Source organism: Hirundo rustica, chromosome 3 (assembly GCF_015227805.2).
Source record: "Hirundo rustica isolate bHirRus1 chromosome 3, bHirRus1.pri.v3, whole genome shotgun sequence".
Classification (NCBI taxonomy): Eukaryota; Metazoa; Chordata; class Aves; order Passeriformes; family Hirundinidae; genus Hirundo; species Hirundo rustica.
The window spans coordinates 96589254-96614194 of NC_053452.1; the positions used below are offsets into that span (position 1 = coordinate 96589254).

Genomic DNA, 24941 nt, shown 5'->3' on the forward strand with positions numbered 1-24941 from the left:
TGTGTTATGTTTTAAGTGAGAATTACACTAGGAATCCCAAAATGTTAGAATGCAACCTTTTTCAAGCTGTCTAGAACAGCTTTTCTGTAATAAATGTGACTTACACACCTATGTATATATAAGTGAAATGTAAGTATTGCATTTGAATGAGCTTGGACTTTGTGATGACTTGCAGAACTCATGTACTGTAGTCATCCAGAAATCATATTCCTAAAAACTGTGTATTGTATCACGCAATCTGTATTTTCTCATACATATGTTTTAGCTTGAAGTTGGCTAGGGAACTGCTAGGAAGCATGGGGGAAAACATGAAGAAGAAGGTTTTGCCCTGAACTCTGGTATTACTAATTGCTAAACTTTCCTCCCTTTCTGCAGTTCAAAAGACACAGCCTTGGCATTGCTTATTTTTGTGAACGTTGATACAGCTGTAGGTAAACGTGTACACTGAATACCCCAGAAAGCTAAGATGAAAAAGGGGAAACAACACAGTGTTGTTCTCCGCAAGTTAGAAAGGGAGAATAACTGAGATATGACATCTAGGCATTTAAACTTTCATGAGATAAATTCCAGACTGGGACTCTGGCACTATCAGTGTCCAGAAAATGAAAAACACAAGGGGGTAGGAATCCAGGAAAGGATATACAGATACTGCAGTGCCTATGCGGTATTCTGGCACAGTGCTATAAAGACAGTTTTCACCATGAAGTGGTTAACAATGAGCCCCTGCAGTGGGAGAGGGATGTCTCCCTAATCTTGTGGTGTGTGCCTACACTGCTGGGAAGTGGTGAATCTCATCTTGCTACTGTGGTCTCCAACTGCCTGGCTGAGGTCTGAGTACCAAGTGCAGCTGAGAAGGTTGGCAGTGGTGGCAGCAGAGGTGGATATGTCATCTCTAGCACATCATGGGGTTTTTTTTGCATCTTGCTTGGAACAGCAGCACTGCAGCCATAGCAAGGTTAGTCTGTCAAGAAGGGTGAGAGACCACTCCGATAAGATACTGCTTGTGGCATAGATGAGTGAGAGATGCCATGGATAGTAATAGGGATTTGAAAGGGAAGTGCTGAGAGCTGTTGGGATGGTTCCAGTACCTGAAACCATTGTGCATGTACTTGAAGTCTGGTAATATCCAAAGGTCCTGCAGCCTGGAGTCACTGAAGTATGCTAAAGCCACTAAGTGTCATGGAGTTACTTGGTGTGGTACAGGGGATCACCTCCTTACTGCTCTTCACTTTTCTCATTTTTGCTCTCTGTCTCCTTAGAGCCTGGTTTAGGCCAGCAAAAGAACTCCATCCTTTTCTGTCCTGGATCAGAGCCTGGAGTAAAAGAGAAAAGGAGAAACATATTTTTCAGCAGCATAATGTTTTGCCAGGTCATGAAGTGGCTGCTAAAACCGTGTTGTCTGGCTTTTCTTTCAAAACAGCTCAGTACTCCTTGGGAGTCAGAGACAAAGGCTGCATTTTCTGTTACTTCTCTTATATTTTTCCCCAGCTCTGTGCTCCCTTAAGGGAGACAGGATCAGAATTCAGAAGAGGAATCATCAATTTTTTCTCATAATGATATTTATAAAGATGTTCATGGCATTTTAAATACCACACAAGAAGTTTCTCAAACAGGATTTCACAGCCTTTCCCTTAATACAACTTAGGGACACATGACAATATTGTTTCTTAGAGGAAGAAACTTTGTATTTAAGTGTTTTGTATTCTTTTTCACCCTGGGCAGATCCAGTTGGCAGATGTCAGCTTCTTACTCTGGAAAAACAAATTTGATTAGTCGTTTATAATTAATTTTAAAAGGAAATAATAAATTTATAAGCCCAAAGCTGTAGAATGGATCAGCAGAAAATAATATTCTTCTCAGAAGAACTTGAGATAGTGCTCAGCCAAGCCCTGGGGTCTTGAAGATAAATAGAAAATGTGAACTGAAAATCTCACCTCTCTAAAGTCAACTGGATAGATTTTCAGTGACCAAAGTAAGCCAAGTTTTCATGCTGAAGTTCAAGATCTTAGGAGAAAACCTAAGGGGGGGGGGGGGGGGGGGGGGATTCAAAATTAATAGAATTTAAAAAAAAAACAAAGGCATGTAGTTAATTTTGTGTATTGGGAATGCAGTGTGACTTTCTTAGTGAGACCAAAATGGAGAAGAATCATAAATATTTGCAGGATTTGAGCCTAATGGTAGAGTTGGTGTTTCAGGTAGCCATTAGAAAAATAGCATAAGGAAGGCTTTGGATTAAAATAGTAGGGTCACCAGTAACATGATAACAAATAACTTATTTGATCTTTTCAAGGTCTAAACACAGAATTCAAAATCAAATCAAAAATCAAAATCAAAAATCAAAATCAAAAAAATCAAATTGTTGTTTTCTACTTAGAGTTACACAAACATGTGCCAATATAACTTAGAAATATTTTTGTTTATAAATTTGAAGGAGTGAGAGGTTAAAGAACTAGTTATAAATTGACTTGGCCTTCTAGAGGAAATCCATGCTAAACCTGATCTGTCTTTAATAACCGAGAATGTGTTTTGTGTCCTACCCTCTTGAGATTCAGTTAATATTAATGCAAGCAAGATGTGAAAGGAAATTCTGTGCTTCACTTTTTAGTAGCTTTTAGTCTCGCAAAAGAAGGGATTGAAAACGAGATAAAGAAGACTTTGAAATCTTATTGCAAAACTAAAGGCTTTTAGAGTCCTTCAAACACTTGTGCACTTGCTTTATGTTCATTGATACAATTTTGTGAAGTTCATTTTCATGACAGAGGGTTAAAACTGCACTGATGTAAATTCTGTGGTTACAGGTCCAAATGAAGCGAATGTATCTTTTGTGGAGTTAGCTACAAATTATAGTTAGCTACACAGCATTCCTAAGCCCTTACAGAAATCCTGAATCAGTACAAAAGAGAATTTAGAGTTAAAACCATGATGGTTAGCTTAGTACATAGGACATTTTACGACAGAAAAAGCCCTTTTCTCATTGATTTGCAAATCTCGAATCTGTGGGTGTCCTGCCGCTGATGGGAGCTAAAGGCAGCAGGTAGCACACGGAGCAGCTGGGCTGCGGGAGCTGCTGCTCCTGCCCCGGGGTGAAGCCTTTTCCGGTTAAGCAGGTAGGTGCACATTGCAGCCAAAAACACCCTCGGCAAAGCACTGATTGCTGCTGCTCGGCCCCGAAGGGAATCAGGCAATAGAGCAAGACTTGCAAGTCCGTCATGAGGGATCCTTGAGTGTTACGGCCTTTCACTAGTGAAATCATAGCAGCATTAAGCAAGAGAACAACCAAAAATGGTAGTTTTAGAGTAGTTTACTGGTTCTTTGGACATCTGACCCTAATACACAGACCAAAATGATGGGAAAAGGACTGCTTAGGTGGGGATTTTAATGGAAAAGTATCCTAGCAAATCTGTCTGAAAACTAAGAATCAATGAAAATACCAGCTGGTACACAGGGCATTAAATCTGGATCATTCAGCCATCAAACTGGGAGCTCTTGGCACGCACTGGGCTCCACCAGGCTTTTCCACCCTGGCTGCAGGACTCCATGGGTCAAGGGGAGCGGGCCTGTGGTCCAGGCTGGGGGGCTGGCTGTGCAGCCTGCCCTTCCTCAGAGGCACCCCCGGGGACCCGCGGGGGTACCAGGGTGCATGGGTGGGTGCGCTGGCAGGCACACGGGTGCGTGCACAGGTGGATACACAGGTAGGTACGCTGGTAGGCACACGGGTGGACAAACTGGCGGGCACACGGGCAGGGTACACCAGGACCATTTGCAGAGTTGTCGGGCCATCTATGGCGCTCTGCGGGTGCCCCTACTCCCGCTACCCAGACGGGTCCAGCTTCACCTCCGAGTGCCCCGCGTTATCCTCACAGACATCCCGCTGCCACCGCTGGCAGGGCAGCGCCATCCGCACCCTCCACAGCATCGGCCGGCTCTCGGCGAGTCCTTATCCTCGGGATCCCCTCCCGTGCCCGCGGGAGGCTGCGGGGCGGGCGCGGGGGTGCTGCCGGCGGGCCCGGCGCTGTTGCCGCGGTGATGCCGGGCAGCCAGCCCTGCTCGTGCCCCCGCCCCACAAACATGGCAGCGGCGGCGGCGCGGCGGCTGCGGGCGGCGGCGGCTCCGGCGGGGAGCGGCGGCAGGTGAGGAGCGGCGGAGGGCGGCGGCTCCCGGCCCGGCCCGGCCCGGCCCGGCCCGCCGCCACGGGCCGCCCCTCCGCACCCCCGGCTCCGTCCGCAGGCCGGTGGGCGAGGCGGTGGCGAGGGGCGGGCTCCCGGCGCGGCCAGGCAGCTCCTCCCTCCCTCCCTCCCTCCCTGGCGGCCGGGAGCCCCCGGCGGGGTGACAGCCCTGCCGAGCGCAGCCGCCCCGGCCGGGGCTGCGGAGCAGCGCCCGCTCCCGCCTCGGCCCGCTCGCTGCCGGGACGCAGCGGGGCCGTCCCCGCGCCCGCCATGTGGAAGCTCAACAAGAGCAGCAAAGTTCTGCTGGACGATTCGCCCGAGGAGGAGGAGACGCGTCCCCGCGGGCCGCCGCCCGCCGCCGCCTTCGCGGCCCCCCAGGTAGGAGCACGGAGCCCGGTTCGGAGGGGTCGTGAGGCTCGGCCCCGCTCCCGCTGCCCTGCTCTCCGGCGGCATGAGTAATCACTTTTCCCACCCTGATGTGCCGCCAGGCTGGCCCTGGTCGGAGCTGGGAATGTTTGAGCGGATCGTGCGACTGTCACCTGTTTTTTCGGGGTGCTGTCTGGCCTATCCACCCCTGTTTCCTTCCAGCAGCCGGCCTCCGGCGTTGCTGGATCTTGCTGTCCTTCATTCCAGTGGCTTCTTACCGCAGGGTACTTTCTCTCCTAACCCTAGGCAGAGGCACTGCAACCCATCTGTTAAACACAATACATTAAACAAGGATGTTTAAGAACTTTATTTGCGCGTTTGTGTAGAACACTGGTGTTTCGGCAGGATTACTTTTTTTTCTAGAGTTTCAGTAATGGTAGTTCACGATCTTTTAAATAGCTGCAATCTTGTTTGAAGGCTTTTGTTGTTAAGTACCAATAGTGGCTTTCTCTACAAATATAATCTGAAAGGACGGATATCAGTTAAGTATCAGGGAAAACAACTAAAAAAAAAGTTTGTTGACTTGCTTTCAAAAACTTGGTAGCAGTTAAGCATCCTTCCAGCTCAGAAGCCTGTTATGCTGTCCAGTACAGCTTCGTTGCTGATCTGTTGCCACAGAGTTATTTTAGATGTTGAATGAGAGGTTCTGAAGTAAGCAATTGCCCAGGGTTGCAAAAGAGTGAGGTTTCTTTTCAAAAGAAGGTACTAAAGCCTTACCAGCTCTCTACCCCATGCTTACCTTGCTGAAAGAGCTGGAGTGTGTCTGGAGAAATTATCCTCATCTTGAGTTTCTGGTTGACAGGTGCTGTGGGCTGTCAACACATGTGGCAACTGCTGAAGAGCAGCCTCTCCCAGTCACAGTAGTTATTCTCTCCATCTTCCAGTAGCCACAATCACCAGTTTAGCCTTGCCTTGCCCTTGCCCCTGCAGAGTAAACAGTAGAGCCTTAGCCCTTGCTGCTTCTTTGACAGCAGCTGTGGGGAGTCATATGGATGACTAGGATCTCCTCCTGCAAAAGGAATGGACACGAGACCCCCTTCAGTGGATGGCAGAACATCTAACCTCTGCCTCCTATAGTTCCTGTCTTCAGGTGCTTGTAAGCTTCCACCGGTTTTGCTAAGCTATTGGCTTCTACTATCATAGCCCTTGTAGACTTGCTCACCTCCTCAAATCCTCCTCAAACACCAAAGGTCACCAGAAGCTTCCAGTAAATCCCACTGACTCTTTCCCACTCCTCTACCACTAATGGTCCAAGCCCTCATTGAGGCTCCTGACCATAGCCTCCCAGTCAGGAGAGGATTCTTGAGGCTTCTGTCCAGACAATTCTTCGAGCCCTCTACCTTAGCAACAGGGGCTGTTTATTTTATTTTGTCCAGTACAATTGTCTTTTACTGTCCTGGGCCTCTGTCCCGTTAGTGAAGTCTCAGGTTATAGTGGTGATGACAGTGATTTCTTGTGCAAAAGTTTTGCATTTTCATGAACTTTAAGAAAATTCCTTTTCAACTCCCAGTGGAGCTGGGATGCTGATTTTAGTGTTTGGGGGCAGCAGGAGAAAAATAAATTATATTAAGTTATTAAGTGAAATATTCTTGAAGATAAAGGATTTGGTAAGGTTAGCACAACTGTAGGGTAGCTTGGCACAGAGTCTGGAGTGAAGATTATAAGCTGTTAGTTATTTTGTCTGTTAAAATCAAAATCTTTTATAAGAAATGCAACACCCTGCCCAAAATATTTAGCAGTAGTAATTTTAGAGTTTATGTACACTTTAAGGGAGAACAGAATATATAGAAAGCTCTGACCACTTGATTGACACTGTAATTCTCATGATCAGGGCGGCTTTTAGGTCAGCCATAGGTACAATGTGTCTAAAGCATGGCTGGGACAGGTGTCAAGGGAGCCAAATGCACTTGTTCAGCTTGTTGTAGCTGATCTGGTTCATGTTCCTTGCTTTTAGTATTTGAAATTTTTGATGTTTCAATGTGTAGAGGGATTTGGTAATGATCTGCACTCTGCTGCTGCATCCTGACCTGCATCAGCCAGCCCCCCGACTTTGGAGGACAGTAGCACCATGAGAGCTTGGAGGAGTTAGGGGGGCAGTTCTTGTGGTACCTTAGCTGTGCACGAGGATGCCTCAGTATCTGTGTAAGTTGTTACGATACCGCCCGCTGTGAATGAAGGATTACCTCATCAAGATGAGAAGAATCCAGGACTTCCCTAGTTTTTTATTGTTGGAGCCAAAATCCAGATAATTAGTGTGAGTGCTTTTTAGTAAATGAAGAAGCCCAGCTTTAGATCTCATGCAGAGGCCGACTGTTAGATTTTATTTCTTTTTCTGATACATCATTTGGTAAAAGAGAAGATGAACCAGAGTCATTGTGTTTTGACTTTGATTTATGATATGTTGTTTTCCCAACAACCATCTTTTGTCTTTATTTTCATAATAAGCAAGTGGAAAGAAAATCCTTAAGCTTCTACCATTTGTGCTATAAATAAGGCTGAAACTTTTTACTTCAAAGGCAAGAAATTGGTAGTCACAACTATGTCATTAAAGCAAACCATGTTGAAAGTATCCCAATATAATGAAATGTTGGTGCTTTATGTTGTTTCTTCAAAGCTGAGAAAGACTGAAGGAGTTCTCACTGTACAACCTAATAATTAGGACATTGCAGTAGCAGACAACGAAGAATTAGTCTACTATAAGTTTAAAAAAAAAAAACCAAAAAAACCCCACCCAACGCAAAAAACCTCTTTGTTACTCTAGAGCAATTTTAATCATCCTATTTAGATATGGAAGCCTGATCTGGGCTTAAGCAGACATTTGAATTTGTAGATGTTTGTGGTTTTTAAACAGAAAAGCCTAGTTTGATCTAAAAAAAAAAAAAAAAAAAAAAAGGTTTGACAGTTCTGGTTTTATGTTATACAGAATGGTTTGATTTTGTTCCAGGGGAGAACAAAAACAAATTTTGGAACATGAAGATTGAAAGGCAGGGTACTGTCAGCCTCTGGCCACTTTTTAGCAAAAGTTTCTGCATACATTCAACTACTTTGAATTGTTAACACTTATTTAAAATAGTAAGGTGTTTCCTGAGATAAGAAAGACAAGTAAATTTTGAAACAGTACTTGTGTAAATAAATGTGTGGATTATTGTGAGGTTTTTTTAGACCAGACAGTTTTAGACTGTATCTTAGAAGTTAATTTTAATTTATTCTTTGAAGCATAAGTGTTTTCAATTTATGTAGTGAAGGTGCTTTATTCACTTAAGTTATAATTGATGCATGAAGGTAACTTGACATGCGTAAATAGTACACACATGAGAAATGAAATTAATGTGCTTTTTGTGTGTCTCTCTGAAAATATGCTAGAAATGTACAGTGGTGCATGCCAGACTTGTGTTCAATTTGGAATATAGTCATTATGTTTCAAACTGTAGTTGTATTTTTGGAAAGGGGAAAACGCTGGGTTTTGATTTTTGGAAGGCATTGTTTTTGCAGTTGCGCTAAGTTTTTCTTGTTGCAGTCCTACCATCTAATCAGTTCTCAGAGATGTCAATGCTGTGTCAATATCGCGTGTAACTCTGACGTAAAATGGCACTCCGTGTTAAAATACATCTATATATTAGGGGAGGGGATGGGTGTCAGGCTGACCTATATTATCTAATGAAACTCTGTCTTTCATGTAAAAATATTTCAGCACCCTAGCCTTGATCTGTTCTTCCCAGTTTTAATTTTTGTTATGTTCAAAGAGAATGTGTGCAAAAACATGTTTCATGCTGAATTTTGTTTAGACTTGCTCAGGATGTTTGAAGGTTGGCTATACAGAATTTTAGTTATCTCTTTTAATGAAGATGTTTAAGTGTCTGGTACAATTTTAATACTACCTTTCATCTTGGAATGAGTTGAACTCAGACAAGCCCTGCAGAAATGGGTGGGAGCTGAGCAGCATTTCTTATGTTTTACTAATACATTGAATAAGGGTAATTTTTAATTAAAAAAGTAAAGTAGAAGATGTTAATCCAGTTAATGCCTTTCCTTCACTTTCTGGACATTTCTGTCTGAAAGGCTTTGCCTTCAGTACTCTAATAATCCCATCATATCTTCTCCTCTCTGCTAGCTTGGATTTTTCTTCTTCATTGGTGTTGTTCCGGTGACATTTCAGTGGCATTTTCCTGGCTAAAATCCATCACCTGTTTCTGTCATCATTCTTGAACATTAGATTGTGGTACTGTCAATGAAGAGTTTCCTGAGCCTTCTTTGGCCTGCCTTTCTTGCTTTTCCTCCTTCTTATCACATACAAAATCTTTCAGCAGTTTCTTGAGTGGGTTCTGTTTATTTCTCACAGTCTTTCTGGAGCTCTACAGAGCTGACAGTGTCTTTTGGGGCTTTAGGCTTTCTAAGTTTTAAATCCTTTTCATTTTTGAGGTGATTCACTTTTTAATTTATACTGTCATTTTTTACACAGTTGACTGGGATCAGATCTGTTTCTCACCTCTTATCTCCTCCCTCTTGGCTTATTCTGACTCTTAAAAGTCTGCAAAGCACATACTGTCTGTTTGGTCTCCTCCTGCAGACACCATCGGTATATATTTTTTTCTTTCAGCCAAGCTTGCAACCAGCAGGTTGTCGGTGGTTTTTATCTATTGTGCAAAAGAGAATTTGTGTCCTAGACTTTACTATTGTTTCCTCCACGAATTCCAGGTCAAGGCTTTCTCTCTCTCTCTTTTTTTGTTTGTTTGTTTGGTTGGTTTGGTTTGTGTTTGTTTGGGTTTTTTTGTTTGTTTTTGTTTGGTTTTTTGTTTGTTTCTTGGTTTTGTTTTTTTTCCTTGCTGTCTAGACAGCTGAAATTCTTCTGCAGACCCTCACTTCCCATACTGATGGTGATTACTTCCTCTGCAGCTTGTAATACGTATGCTGTGGTTTCCCATCCCCTAGTTCCTGCAAATTCCATTGCTGATACTAATGTTGTTGCTTACAGCATAAATTTTAAGTCCTCCTCATCCTTCAGATTCCATTTCTTCAGCTGGCCTCCCTTTGTTTCAGGAAGTTTGCATTTAAATCTCTGTCCTTGTGTTCAAGGTTTTTCTTAGTACATTCCCTTCCTCTCCCCCATCTGTCATTTTTATGACTCGTACCTTTCCTCAAGCCAGTTCTGCTTTACTCCAATTGCCTGGGTCTGCCAGCAGCAGCCGTGTCTGCCATCCTCCCCTCCAGGCTAACACAGAATTATTCACTCCCACTGATCCACAATCCCACCATCATCTTCTCCTCTACAGCTTTGCCTGTGATCTGTTTTCCCTAAGTTATTTGTTGCATCTTGGGATTTTATGAGGTTTCTGGGGCCATACTCTCCTGCCACTGCTGGACTTCCCACCATCAATATACAAAGTAAAATGTAATCGGTTTTGAGAACAAATGCATAATTTTAATTCTTTACTGTTAAAATAGGTTTATAATGTTTTCCTCGCTTTTATAGAAACTATTTGCTAGATTGTGTGAGGACATCCTTAACATAAGTAGAGTTACTAGAACTTGCTGAACACTTCACTAGGTTGACTTTCTTTCAGCTCTGTCATCATCAAACATTTCCAACAAGTTTTGCTACTGGTTCTCTGTGAGGAGCTCCAGGAAAATGTCTGTGTGATCGCTGCACGTGTGATAAAAGCCACATATCAAAAGGAAGCTGTACGTGTGCTGCTGAACACTGTAACAAAAAATGATGCATTCAGCCCATTTTGCAGAAACTGTACTGGGAAAATATGGCCATTACTCATCCAAGACCTTTATCGGAGACATGTAGTTTAATGGCAAATTCCATGTCTGAATAAGAATTGTGTGTCTTCTACTGTCTTTTGAATTAGCATCTATTGGTGTGTTTTCTGGATAAGGAAACAGCAGATGTGAACTTCTGCTATGGCTAAGTTGTTAAAAAAATTGATAGATTTTCAGCTGGAAATTTCATCAGAATTGAAAACTTCACTGGAATAGTTGAATTGTTACAGAAATTGAATTAAAATTAATTATCTGACCTTATTTGTTTCAGCTTAGACACTGATTTTTTTTTTTATCTTAATACAGCTCTTTCCATTTCATGAAGCATATTTGAAATACTATAAATTAGGTAAAGCTAAATTCTTAATGACATTTGAGCTTTTTTAATATTTTAAGGTGATCAATCTTTAATATTCTTCCAAAAATATTTCAGAAAATCAAAGTCTGAGTAAGATGTGTTATAATCTCTTACTACAGAGATACACAGTAATGTGAACACTTAATAGACTAATGTTGTGTACTGTTATAAAAACAGAGAGCATAGGAATCTGGTGTTCCAATGTTTCTCTTCATAGTGCCAGTAAAATGCAGAACTACAGAAATATTCTTGTGTAAATACTTACATTCTGAAATTAATCTTCTCTGGTACACTTGGCCATTTATATCAATTGACAGTAAAAATATGGAAATAATTTAGATATTCTGTTTTAAAATGTAATGGAATGTGAAATAATAACTGAAGTGGTTGAATGAAACAGAATTTGCAAATGCTAAGCAAGTTCTTAACAGCTGTGGATGCTAAAGAAAAGAACATCATCTTTATTGTTAGTACTGAAAAAATTATTTGAAAGAGGAAAACCAGTTTCCCTATGTTTTCACCTCTCAGTTGGTCTGGTGAGTAATAAGCAGTTACGAGAGGCTGAAGCCTAGAAGATGGCAGCATTTTAAAATATGTTGGGTGGGCTGTTTCCTGTATCTGAAGTAGTTACCCAGACTTTTTAAAGTTAGTGGAGTGAAATAAGTTCTTTTAGAAATGATCTGATGAATTACATTTTAAAAGGATGCATCCAGTTTAGCATTGTCTACGAAATATATGCCAAAATTAAAGTATATTCTTCAACACACTTATGTTTTCTATTTCTTTTTTCTTTATCAACAAAATTATTTTCAGTTTTGCTGAAGACTGGCAGAGGAAACCTGCAGCATAGGAGTCACTGCCACTATTTAGATAGTTTATTGTCATAATAAAGATATTTTTTCTAAGTAGAGGGAGCAATCTGGTGTGGAAAAGTATTGTTTATAGAAGAGAAAAAATGAATTTAAAATACCCAATTACTCTTAAGCAAGACTTTAGAAGTGCCTAGGTTAATTATTTTCATTGGTGACATTAAAAGGAAAATTTCATTTATACTGCCTGCCCAGATGGCTGGTTTGATTCACTCATTGCTTCTATGGAAGATTGAGATCTAGCAGTAGATGAAATGTGGATGAGGCTGATCACATTATCTTGATCTCAGTCTGGGCTTTCTCTGCCAGAAAGGAGCAGAGGCAAGTCACAGTTCAGCATTGGGGTTTTTCTGCTGAACACAGTCTCATGTCCAAGAAGAAAATGATGTATGACTGACTGAGTAATGCAGCCTTTATTTGTTGAAATTGAAAGCCTTGTTTTTCCTTAAAGGCATGCTCAGTTTTGTGTAGGTGTTCAGGTACAGTTCAGCTTTGTTTTTCAGCTGTGGTAAAGGAATATTGAAAGTAGTAGTTGTTTCAGTGCCCATTTACATTTGATTGCTGTTGCATCAATTTCCTGACACAGAAAGCATGTATCCATGCATTGAGTTTCTCCAGGTGTATATTAAAGATGCAGGGTAAAAAAAAAAAAAAAAAAAAAGAAAAAAGAAAAAAAAAAAAAAAAAGCCAAATGCCACTTATCTTCTACTGATAACTTTCTTCTTGCTCATGTTTGAGTGTATTTTGTGTTGGTTTTGATTCAGTTCTAAACTTAGATAAGCAGACTGACTTTTGCATGAATGACCAGCTTTAGTCTTGTTTATTTCATTTTACATTATATTAAGATCCTTCTCAAACTCAAGGAGATATTTTCTTTTGTTAGCTGTATTTTAAGATGGTGATCTGGCTGTGTGATCTCCTCTTCCCAATCTGTGTTGTTTCTGGTCAGGCTGTGTATATGTAGTTGTTCTACTGTTTGGTTTGTAATCAGTGTTTTGGGAATCTTTCCAGCTTCAGAGGTTGACTTTCAGGTTTGTGATTTCCTAAATGATTTTTTTTAAAATTTTTTTTTTTAAACCTTCCCCTCTCCTATCACTGAATAATATTTAGTAGGGTTTGTGGAGTACTGGAAATTATGTTAAATTCTTCCCTGGAGTGTATCTCTTCAGGTGCTGTTTGTTTTCGGATTTTTTTCTACTTGAATGATACATTTGTGGTACATAATCTAATTTGCACTTACAGGCGTGACAACCTAGACTTTATATTATACTCAGTCCTTGATGAGATGTGATGATAAGCAGAGGGGATGCAATAAATCAGTAGAAGGGTGAGAATTTGTTCCAAAAGGACCTAGTCTTTTAACAATAGCTTGTTTACTCTCATGTTTGTGCAGCTAATATGTGTTTGTGTGTGTGTACGATAGGAAGCTCCCACAACCAAGTAGAGAAAATTGATAATGTTCCATTTTACTTACTAGAGCACAAGAAGGGCATGCAGGATGAAATTATGCTATTATTTCCCTTAACTCTTTGATGTTCAGCATTCTTCATCTTGGCCTGAATTATGAAAGTGAATGATCTAAAGAGACTAATTAATTACTTTACCACAAAGGAAGCTGAGGGAAGCAGATTACAATTTGATCTCTGTACAAAAAGGTTTGTGTGCTAGTTGAATTAGTCCCTTGAGTACCTTATGGCTTGCAGTATGTCCAACAAAAGGGCACTTGTTTCCTTATGAAAACACGCTGTGCATACCAGCCTTCCCCTGCCAGAACTGGAGGGCTATTCAAGTTGCTGATCAGTATTTCCCACTAGTGTTAGCATTTTCACATAGAAATATCTAAATACTGTAACGTAGTCCAGCTTTTTCTTTTAAATTGAAGTAAAACAATGAATTTTTGTAACTGTAAACCAACCAGATTAAAACATTCTGAAATAATTTATATGTGTTCAGCATCACTATGTGTTATGCCGCCTGATAGAGTGGAGGTGAGCTCTTTTTACATGTAGCTGCACAGTAGATTGTCCTCCAAAGAAAATTGATAAACCAAATAATATACTCTCTCATCTCAGAATGGTAACAGAAGTAAGGAATATGTATCATGAGAAGGGTGTACTAATGTGTATCACTCAAAAATCCAAATTAATCTGTGGGTAAAAAGGGAAGATGGGTTGTAGAGATGTCTCATCTCTTCTCCTGGGTTCTTCTCAGTGGTGGGTGGCACAGGTCCCCTCCCTCCCTCTGCTCTTTCCCTCTGTATTTTTTTTATTACAAAGCCCATCCTTCCTGCACAGTGCACAGGTCTTTCCCTGCCACGTGGGCCATAGCTGGCTCTGAACCCCTATACCTGTTCTTCTCCCCCTCTGTTCTTGCTGTGTGGCATTAATCTGCTCCTCTCTGCTTTCCCTACGGATGGATTTTCCACAGAACATTTGCAGATCTAGTCTGTTGGAGATAGCTGAATTCAAACCTACAGGCTGTTTTCAAACAATGCATGGGATGTATTGATGGACATCACAAGCACTCTACCGCTATCCAAGTCTCATTTTTCTTCAGCAATGCATTTAAAAGGATGCTACAAATAGTTGGATCAGTCTTCTGCCCCAAAAAATGTATTTTAGGGATTGGATTCTCACCAGTTTTTCTTGAGGGTTTAATGTATTTCAGTCTTTGTATTTAATCTCTTTAAACTTTGTGTTGTCCACTTACTGTCAGCCTGGGTTGTGTGAGTATAGTTGCTGCAAATGTGTCTCATTCCTTAGGAGGTACCACTTTGTATAACCGTGAGTAGTAACACTGTATTAATACAGCAACACAGCCTTAGTTTTCACTTTTTAAAACAAGCAGATAAATACCCCTTTTTGTCTACTATTTATTGTTAATTACATCTTTTGTTGACAATGATATTCACGTTTTATTATGATGACTCCCTAGCACTATAAGGTGCTCTTTGCATCTTGTGGTTTTCCCCTAAAAACTTTTACTGCATACTCTTGTCTAGAACATGACATCTCTATGCACTTTTGTATTTTTATTTTCCTTCCTAAGATACTTGGAGAGCTGGAAGAATTAAAATGAGAGGCATTATTTCTTTGGAAGGTACTAACAGTGTCTTGTTTGTTCTGGAGGTAGTGTTGTTGGTTGTTGAAACTGATAGCTCTGCCAGCTCTGGATGTCTGAGAATTTCTCCTCTTACCATGTTTCCCCTTGGAGCTTACCCAGGTTTTGTTGTTGTTTTTGTTGCTTTTGTTGTTTTTTTTTTTTTTTTTTTTTTTTTTTGTTCTTGGGAAAAATTTGGATAAAACAGCTGATGTATTCTCTAGCTCGTACCCTGTGTCCTAGCAGAGACTACAACTTGTTAAGTTTAGGACTTTGCAACCTCATCCAAAAGTTTGAGAGCTGAGAGCATTGAGGAGCAAGAGAATAATATGTGTGAACTGGTTCCATTTAAAACATCGCCAATGTTTCTCTTAAAAGTAGAGGAAAAAAAAAAAACACAAAGGGGTGGAAGTAGTTGAATTTAATTTGAGAGAACTACACAAATCTTAAGGTTTTCATTTTTGGTATCTCATCTACAATCCTCTTGTGTTAGACAGCTAACTGAATTTGGAAGTTAAATAACTTGTTGCAAGCCACAGGAAGTAATAGTCTCATTTTGAATGATAATACGAGTTCCTGACTTTGTGTTCTACCCCAGCAAGTAAATCTAGCTATCTGCAGCTCATTCTATTCCAACATACTATTGAAGTATACAGCAATGGTCTTCGTATTCTATTCTAAAAATGCTCTGTCCTTGTCCCTTGTATAATATAAAGTATTGCCTGTGAAGTAAGTGGAAACATTAGTATGTGAGTAAATATATATAAAGAAATATAAATAAGTAACCCTAAAAAAAATGCATGGGATTTGAAGTTGGTCTGTCAAAATGAAGCTGATACATCTGGGCCCCCACATGACTAGAAATACATAACACTTCTGTGCTGGTTTTCTTGCCTCTTTCTGATGCTGATAGCAAAGTAAAGGAGGCCTTTGGCAATACGTAGGAGCCAGGATAGTGAGTGTTTTAGGTGCCTTGGGATATGTGCATGTGGAGTGCATATCACCTCCTTAGCATTTGCTTTAATTGAAAAGGAAGGAGCTGATAAATTTGATTCTTGAAATAGTAAGTGGCTGACGTAATCAAAATATGGACCAGAGTGAATACTGGAGATTTTGTGAAACTGCTGCTTCAAAGACACTTTCCACTTTTCTGTTTTAATTCCGTTTTTTTTCTGAAACTGAGATTAAATAATTTTGGTCATATGTAGCTGTTCTGGTTTTGTACTTGGGACAGTTTTTATTTGGATTCATATGTAGAGCAGAAAAAAAAAAAAAAAAAAGAAAGGTAGCATTTTTTTCATTAAAATACAGAGTAAAGAAATTGAAAATGATGCAGTTTTCTTGAATTCTGTGTCCCACTTCCTTTATCTTTGGCCTCTAAGGCCTCTAAAGTACTCCCGGCAGTGATCTTACTTGCCACGTCTTGAAGAGAGCACTGATAGTAACAGGAGGGCCTGACAATACTAGCATAGCAGTTTAATTCAGAGATGGACAGAAATGCTGCCCTACTGAACAACCTTCACAGGCATCTTTAGCTTTCTAGTTTTCTTCTGAAATCTATAGTTGTGCATGGAGGGGAAAGGAATGTGGAGGAAAGTCTTTCTTTAAGTTAAAGAAATGCAGAGCTTTTTAATGCAAAGGAGGAAAAAATTCTGGGGCAGTCCTCTTCCCCGAGCCCACAGACAATCCATAAACCAGACAGTATTTAGAAACTCAGTGCAGATCCAAAAAATGAAGATACTACCATTAAGATTAAATCAAACTAATTGTACTAATTTTTATGATGCAAGGGTATTTTTCCCTTTGTGGTATGGGGTTTTTGGTTCTGTAAGGGTTTGATTTTTCATTATTGTAAGTGTAGATTTGTATTTTAGTAATGGTGTTCACTTAGTTTTGTGTCTTAATCATGTTTTATCAATTTTCTTTTATGATGTGCCAAATAGAATAAAAGCATTTGTAAATAGTCTAAAATGTGTCAGTGCTAATTGTCAAACCAAAACTGACTATGGGCCTTTTTTTTATCTTTATCCTTCTTTTGAGAATAAAGACCAGTTTCTTCATGATGAAGTTTCATCTTCAGTGTCACATCTTGCATCAAAGGTAAATACCTGTTCTTTGAAAATGTAACATTTAATATCATATATATATATATTTCGGTCCATATATGTTAGAAAGTTTCCAGGTTTTCATGGACAGCTGATAAAGGAATTTAGATAGTTGATTGATGATTTTATAATTATGTGTGATCCTTGGTCATGGGGTTCTCATTGAAGTAATATTAGTAATGCAGGATTAGTTGGAAAGCTCCCTTATTTGCTTTCATTAATGGGAAGGGAAATGTATCCTGATTTTTTTTTTTTCTCCCAATGGTGGCTATTAAAACATAAGATGAAAATAAGAAGCCACAGGAATAACAGAAGTCTAAAGAAGCAGTAAATTCTAGCTGCAACTAGCAATAAAAACATGAAAAGTAGAAGAGTTTGGGGTTGTGTATTCCATTACATGTAGCTCCACTGGCTCTCTGACCACAAGAGGTTAAGGACTTCATTTTGTATCTCTTTCAGGAAAGAGAAGTAGGCATGCAAGTTAATTTTTTTTTTTTTTACCTTGATATGTGTCCAAGAATCTTCTTTAATGTTCTTGAAATACATTAGTAGAAGATGAAAGAAGTGGAAGTTATTATGATAAGCTAGAGCTTGTTTTGAAATTCCATAGGTATAAAGAAAAGTATTTTAAAATAGGTTCATTAGTGTAATAGGATACTTTACATTAATATGTATAAACTGAACATCTGTCTCTGTTACTTCTTTTTGTTCTACTTCAGATGCAGCATGACTTCCATTGAAAATAGAGGTCAGATTGTACTATACCTTTTTCTACCCTTTTGAAGAAACATATTCTTTTTTATGAAAACATAAATTACCATATATTTTGTACCAGATGATAAATGTTTAGAGAGAGAATCTTAAAACAAATCTATTTTCTATTGAAACTTTTTTTGGCCCTTTCTTAGTCATTCAGGAAGGCTTGCTAAGTGTGTGTTCTGACTTGAAAAACCAAAAATGTCACCAGGTAAACCACTGAGCTACAGTATTTTTGTCTTTTAAAGTAAAACCCTCTTGTCTTAAAAATGTATTCTCAAGAAAGCACCTTATCCTTCTCATCTTCTCTTTCTAAAAGCAATTCTGTATTTTATTTGGTTGTTCTATTGTCTTAGAAACTGTCAGTACAGTGATATTCCAGAAGTTCTAAAATGTTAACATGTTAATAAAAAGCTGATGAATTGCATGTGTGGCCTTTCCAGTGCACACATGTCGTAAGTACATTACTCTCCATGTTGAAACAATATGGTGAAGAGTAGCAGAGTTCTTGAAGAAGGTAGTGGATGAATAGTGTGTGTTCTCCTTGGGGAGACAGCCTTCCTGGGTCTCTTAAAGCCTGAGTTTTAAGACAGTGTTGATGCCCATTTGCAGAGGAAAGCCTTTGACCTAGGTTTAGAGGTCCAAAAGTGGGAGCTAGTCCTAAAGGCTGCAGGTGGAGCTTGGAAAATGGTCTTAGATCCTGCTCTTGCAGGAAGCTGCCTACTGAGCACTGAGGACAAGCAGTGCTGAATTGTTCTTGTTCTCTCCTCACAGCTCTCTTGAAAGGCAGATATAGGTGGTTAAAAAGCCTCATGACATCTCAAAGTGAGGAACCAAAGTGGTGCTCTCCAAAATGTAGAAATCTGGAACCTGTGTTCACACTCTGCCTGGACATGTGAATTAGAGAGTAAGTCCTATGAGGAATGAGTGAGGGAGCTGGGGGTGTTTAGCTTGGAGAAAAGGAGGCTCAGGGGAGACCTTTACAGCTACTCGAATGGGTGTTGGAGCCAGGTGGTGATTGGCCTCTTCTCCCAATTAGCCAGCAACAGGACAAGAGGAAATGGCCTCAAACTGCACCAGGGGAGGTTCAAGTAGGACATCAAGAGGAATTTCTTCACTGTATACATGGTTAAACATTGAAATGGGCTGGCCAGAGAAGTCATGGAGTCGCCATTCCTGGAGGTGTGCAAGGAACACCTTGAGTGTGGCACGCAGTGCCATTGTCTGGTTAGCCACTTGGTGTTCAGTCACAGCTTGGACTTGATGATCTCAGAGGTCTTTTTGAACCTAAATAATTCTATGATTCAGCCTCTGAAAAACTCAGTCTTTGCCAGTCTCACCACCATGCTCACCTTCTGAATTAAAAGTACAGTAAAAACTTCATCTGCAGTTGTTTTTAGGCCAGATTTTGAAAAGAGACAAAGTTTTGAGAAACAAAATAGATCAAGAATGTTAATGCATGCAAATCCATGGAACCTGATGAGATGCATTTGTAGGTCCTAAGGGAGCTGGTGAACAAAGTGGCTAAGCCACTATCCAGCATACCTGAGAAGTTATGGCAATCTAGGGGAGTTCCCACTGACTGGAAAATGGAAATCATGACCCCTGTTTTCAAAAAAGGAAATAAAGAAGACCAGGGAACTGCAGACCAGTCAGTCTCATCTCTATGCCAGGCAGGGTCATGAAGCCAGTCCTCTTGGAAACTATACTAACGCTAATGAAAAATAAGGAGGGAATTGTTGGCAGCCAACATGGCTTCTCTAAGGGAAAATCATGCCTGACAAATTTGATAATGTTCTATGACAGTGTTACAGCATTGGTGAATGAGGGAAGAGCGACTGATGTCATCTGTGTGGACTTGTGCAGAGAATTTGCACGATATCCTTGCCTTTAAACTGGAGAGCATGGATTTGACAGATAGCTCATTCAGTATAAATGAGAAATGAGCCTAGAAATTGACTATATGCCGTGCCATGTATGACGTGCAAAGAATTACGGTCAGTGAATTGATGTCCGAGTGGAGGCCAGTGACAAGTGACAATCCTGAGGAGGCAGCATTGGGACCAGGCCTGTTTATTATCATTGCTGGGGCATGGACAGTGGGATTGTGTGCACCCTCTGCAAGTTTGCGGATGGCACCAAATGGTGTGATTCTGTCAACAAGCTGGAGGGAAGGGATGCCATCCAGAAGGACCTTGACAGGGCAAAGCTGGGCCTGTGTGAACCTCATGAAATTCAACAAGGCAGAGTGCCAGATCCTGCAGCTGGGTCATGGCAATCCCAAGCACAAATACAGGATGGTTGGAGAATGGATTGAGGACAGCCCTGCTGAGAAGAATTTGAGGGTGTTGGTACATAATCGGAACCATTAGCCTGCACATCAGAGGCTGACTGACTTGAGAAAACCCCCACAATCCCCACCACCGCCAATGCTTTAACATCTGTAAGTCAAATTTGGAGGGAAGTCGGTTTTTAAATTTTGGTTATCTGTCTTCTTGCTTATTTTGGATAGGTTTCCTGTCATGTGGGAAGAATGCTTCTTTAATTAAAGCTGATTGGCATTTCTTTAATTGTTAAACACTTCATTGTAACTTTATTAAACTGTAAGGTACTTACATGGAAATTCTATTTCTAGCTTTTTTATTTTAGCTTCTTTTTTTTTAGGGGAGGAGTGAGGGAAACTGTGGAACAAACAGTTATTTATTCTCTGTCAAGGTCAAAGGAAAATCCATTCCTTTTGTTTATATTTATAAAAAAAATCTGCAAGTGTTTTGTGAAGTGCCTTTACTTAGCTGGACAATTTTGATTCACCAGTTGCCTGCCAATCCTCTGTGAAAATACTTGTGAAGGTCTGCTGAAGCATGGTCCAAATATAAATTTCTGGAAATCTCATTTCATACATGCTGAGCAGTGACTTTTTAGGGATTAGCTGCTTAACTATACAATGGTATTGAATGTGCTGGTTCTCACTGCAGGTGTACAGCAAAAATGCTCTGTAATTGCTTATTTTGCTTGCTAAGACTCTGTCATGTGGCTTGTTCTAGCCGTCAGAGAGTGATTCCTTTGCTCTACAGCCCTGCTGGCCTGGCAGTTGGGAAGTAGAAGAGTCTAACAGGAATTCACTGAAAGCACCAGTATCCATTCCTAATACAGTCAGTGTAAAGTTCAAACATACTTGAATCTCTTGCTTTGTAAACTGCTTGTCTTGTACCTCTAGCTCTGTGACCCAAATCTTATTATGATTCTTTGACTTGATTGAATTCTGTGGGTTTTTTCTCTCCCATTATAAGATAATTTGTATTAACCACGTCCAGCTGATGCACAAGTTAACCTGTTTTCAGTCAAATTGCACGATCTTCCTTTTTAGTATATATTCATCCGTATCTGAATACTTTTTTTGCGTGCAGTGAACTTTTGAAATTTGCCTTTGGGACTGAACTACTTTAGTTTAAACACAGATGCTGGTATTCCTGGTTTGTTGCCTTTTACCCTAATATTTCATGAACCTTCTTGCCCTCTAGCAGAGCCCTATTAACCAGCTGTTTACCTTTGACAGTAAAGTTAACTGAAAAGTCTTTATAGTGACGCTTTACTGTTTCCCAGTGGACTTTGGTTGTTCATTTATTAGTCTTTGCCTGTTTACCTCTTATGGGAAGATAGGAGTCATGTAAGCATCAGAATTTGTTAATGTGGTGAAAAATGGTGTCTTTAAAGTAACTTTGTTATACTACCTATCAACTTTTTGTAGGAGACTTTCAATTTAAGGGGTCCTGACCATTCTGGGATATTTTATAAAGCTAACTATCAGTAGACATTTGTCCCCTGTTCTATCTAAAGAAAGAAAAATTGCAGTCAACATATACAATTTGTATACAGTTAATTCACTTGAATCAATACAGGTAACAGCTGAAGTCTTACTATGAAGGTTGAGATTAGAGTGAAGCTTAGGGGTTTGGGGGAGCCATACTGCATGTATAAAACTTCGATTATGGAAGAAAGATGATAGATGACTGTAATTTTCAGAGGGTGCTTCAGGTGTTAGAATAGTTGCTGCTACAAAAAAGGTGCTGTTGCCCCTAAATTCTACATTCTTTATCTTTAATGAATTGATTCTTGGGACTAACTTAAAAGAATGCAAAAAATGAGGGAGTTAGATTTCTGCTGGCTTAAGTCGTTGTCTTGCTGTGGAAAGACAGATGTTTGCAAGGGAAGGCAGGAGCCTCCCTTGAAATGGAAGATGTAAACCACCTTCCTCCAAATTATTATAATTTTGAAATTAAGGGGCTCTCAGGCAAAGATATGGGAATAGGAATAACAGTTCTTTACTAGAAAAATAAAAAATGCAGTAATACAAACCCCCTCCTTCCCCCCACCACTGACAGAGCCAGAATAAAACCTGCCGCTCTGTCATTCTGTTGTTCAGGGTGTTGGTACCAGTCCAGTTAAATTGTGGCTGCAGTCCTCCTGGAGTGACTGATGTAGTTCTGTTGAAGCAACAGTCCTGTAGAAGGGTGTAGTTTTTCTCTGAAGCTCCAGTCGTGGTGAGATAGGTCCAGTCTTCATCTGGGAATCCAGTGGAGACAGCCCTGCTGTTCTGACTCTCAGATTTTATATCCAGGTAGGAATGCTTGTCTCCTCCCCCCAGGTGGAGCATCTCACAATGGGATGATATCATTTTATCAGTCGCGCAGTGAGACTCAATGGCTCATTAACAGAAGATATTCCCCTGGAGGAAGGATGGGTCTTGGAAGACATAAAGAACACTGCCCCACGTGGTTTTAACAGATAGTAATTGAATACATACTTTTGATTACATCTTGCATTGCAACCTAAGACAGTAGTTGAACTGGTTTTCCACAGCATCACACAGGTATAAAACCATAGCATAAGGAAAGCAGTATCAGTGAGCAGGCAGTGGGCTGGGTTGACCCTTTTCAGCAGCAGTATATGATAAACCAGATCTGCCACCTTCTGATCCCCTCTCTCTGCGGATCTGTCTGATGGATGGGCACCAATACTGAAGCACGTGCAAAGCAGAGGGGAGAGAAGCAAGCAGAGAAGTGGCAAACAGCTTGACCAGGGATACAGACCACATCCTTTGCATGATGTTCTGGGAGGGACTGCTTGTACTCCCAGTTTCAGAAGATTGACTAATTAAATGGCAGCTTTCTCGTGGTGGAAAAAAAAGTACTTCATAAGCTAGGAGCTAAAGGAAAAGAATCTGTGCTCTGGGCTTGAGCTCTTAATATACCAGTTGAAACAGACCATGATGGCTTTTCAATAATTTGCCAGTTGATGGATTAATATGTATGTTTTGACACAGTGCCAGATTTTCCCCACCCAGCTCCCAACACTGGGTCAAGAGTGGGCTGTTCCCAGAAAGCAGCACAGTCTGGGATACAGCTGTAGGGCTTATGCTTAGGGCTGTCAAGTGTCGAGGGCAGGAGCAAGAACAAGGGAGAGGTCTTCCATGTGGTTTCCAAAAGGTTTTATTCCAAGGAAGCGTCAGGGATGAAAGACTGAGAACACAAGTGTTCAGGAGCTTATATATGGGGGAGGTATCAGGGGGAGGGTACAACTTTTAACCAATGTGGAACACAAGGGGAAGGGAACAGATCAAACAAACCAATGGGGCTTTGAATATTAAGGGATTTCCGAGGGAGTTTCCAGAGCAGGGGGCAGGTATCGTGGGATTGGCAACTCCGAAGGAGGAGGAACAGAGAACATTCTATAACAAGGGATAGGCCTTAGGGAAGATGGACAGCTGGGGAGAGGGTATAACAGACTGAACGAACTAAGCAGGGGGGAAACAGAAGAGACTATTAGGGACAAAAACACATGCAACAATGTTTAAATTCACTTTTTTACTGATTCTTTTAGGTGATTGCACAAGGAATTGATGCACAGGTTTTCACAACCTAAAGTGGAGGATACAGGAGAAAATTTATTAATTGCTGTTCTTGTAGGTGTACTCTTTGCTGTCATAGTCAAACTGCTATGAGACCAGTCTGCATTTCTAACTTCAGAGAATACTGAAATGGCATCTTGAGAAGTTTCTGCTTTGTTTCTTTTGTTTATCATTGACGTTTTTGAAAAATAGTAGACTGCAGCATCCAACGTGGTCCTCTAATTCTAACATCTGATGTTACAGTTGTAGTCAGTAGTAATTCTCTTTTCCTTAATAGTGGTCCCTTTTTTTTTTTTAGCTGTCCCATGAGCATTTCACTGAAATTCTTTTTAACCTGGTTCTGAGTGTACACCTGTACACCTACTCCAAGCTCAAGCCCAACCCATCAGGCAAAGAAAGAAGCAAAGGTTGCACGAGGCATGATGAACATGATGTTCCTGAAAAACCCTGATCTTTAAAGGGAGGCATTCTAGAGGTAGAAGCAGGGTCAAGTGACCTGAGGGGAGTATAGATACACTCTTTGAGTATGCAGGGATGGGGTTAGGAAGGATTAAACCCACCTAGAGTGAAATCTGGTGAGCAACAAGAAAGGTTTCTGTTTGTACCCCAGTTGCAGAGAGAGTGAAGAAGATGGAGCCTGACTCTTCTCAGAGTGCTCAGTGAATGAGCAAAAGACCATGGGCATAAACTGAAATAGAAAAAATATAATTTAAAAATATGAAAAATCTTTTTTACCATGAGGGCAGTCAAGCCCTGGAACAGATTTGTGGAGAGGTTGTGTATTCTCCAGCTGTGGAGATACTCAAAGCCTGGCTGTCCATGATCCTTAGCAATCTGCTGAGAGTGACCCTTCTTTGAGGAGTGGTGTTGGACTAGAGTCTCCAGAGGTCCTTTCCAGCTGTAAAGGCTGTGTAATTCTGTGAATTCTGGATGTTAAATTATTTCTTTTTCCAGTGATACAGGGAAAAGTAGTTTAAAGATTTGAGAATATAATCAGGTCAGTTAAATTTATAAACCTTCTAGAAAATTTTAGGAGTAATACTTTTGTCTAGGGAGTTAAATCATAAAAATGAAATACAGAGCTTCTGCCAGTGGATTGATGCTTTAAGACCATGTCAGTACTGTGTTTTCATACTTTGCATAAATTTAATAGTTTTACATGAAACAAGTCTCCTGTGTGGTGAGGAGTCAGCCTACTGAAGTGTCATCTTTACGTACTGACCTTCTTTTGACATCCATTGCAAGGAAGTTGATTGCTCTGGGATATGGGTCTTTCTCCAGGTGCACTGCAAGATTGTGATTCCCAGCTGATTTAGATTCTGGCAATCTGTGACTGTGGCAACAGAAGGTGTTGTCCAGGGAGAGCATAACATAGCTGGTGTCTAGAGCCTCTTCCCCTAACATCAAGAATCATTGTTTTAAGGTATTAGAGACTGCACCCTTTTAAATGGGGGGGGATTAATTTCTGGATCTCCTGTCTGAATTTGT

General features: G+C 40.5%; 1 protein-coding gene across 1 annotated transcript in view; it reads left to right on the plus strand.

The window, feature by feature from the left end:
• Window positions 1-4395: 4395 nt before the first annotated feature.
• TDRP (testis development related protein) overlaps window positions 4396-24941 on the plus strand; it is a 31491-nt gene continuing 10945 nt past the window's right edge. The window contains exons 1-2 of the mRNA XM_040060590.2: window positions 4396-4544; window positions 16725-16784. Coding sequence (XP_039916524.1) covers window positions 4437-4544; window positions 16725-16784 — 168 coding nt within the window. The 5' untranslated portion in view covers window positions 4396-4436. The remainder of the gene's footprint in view (window positions 4545-16724; window positions 16785-24941) is intronic.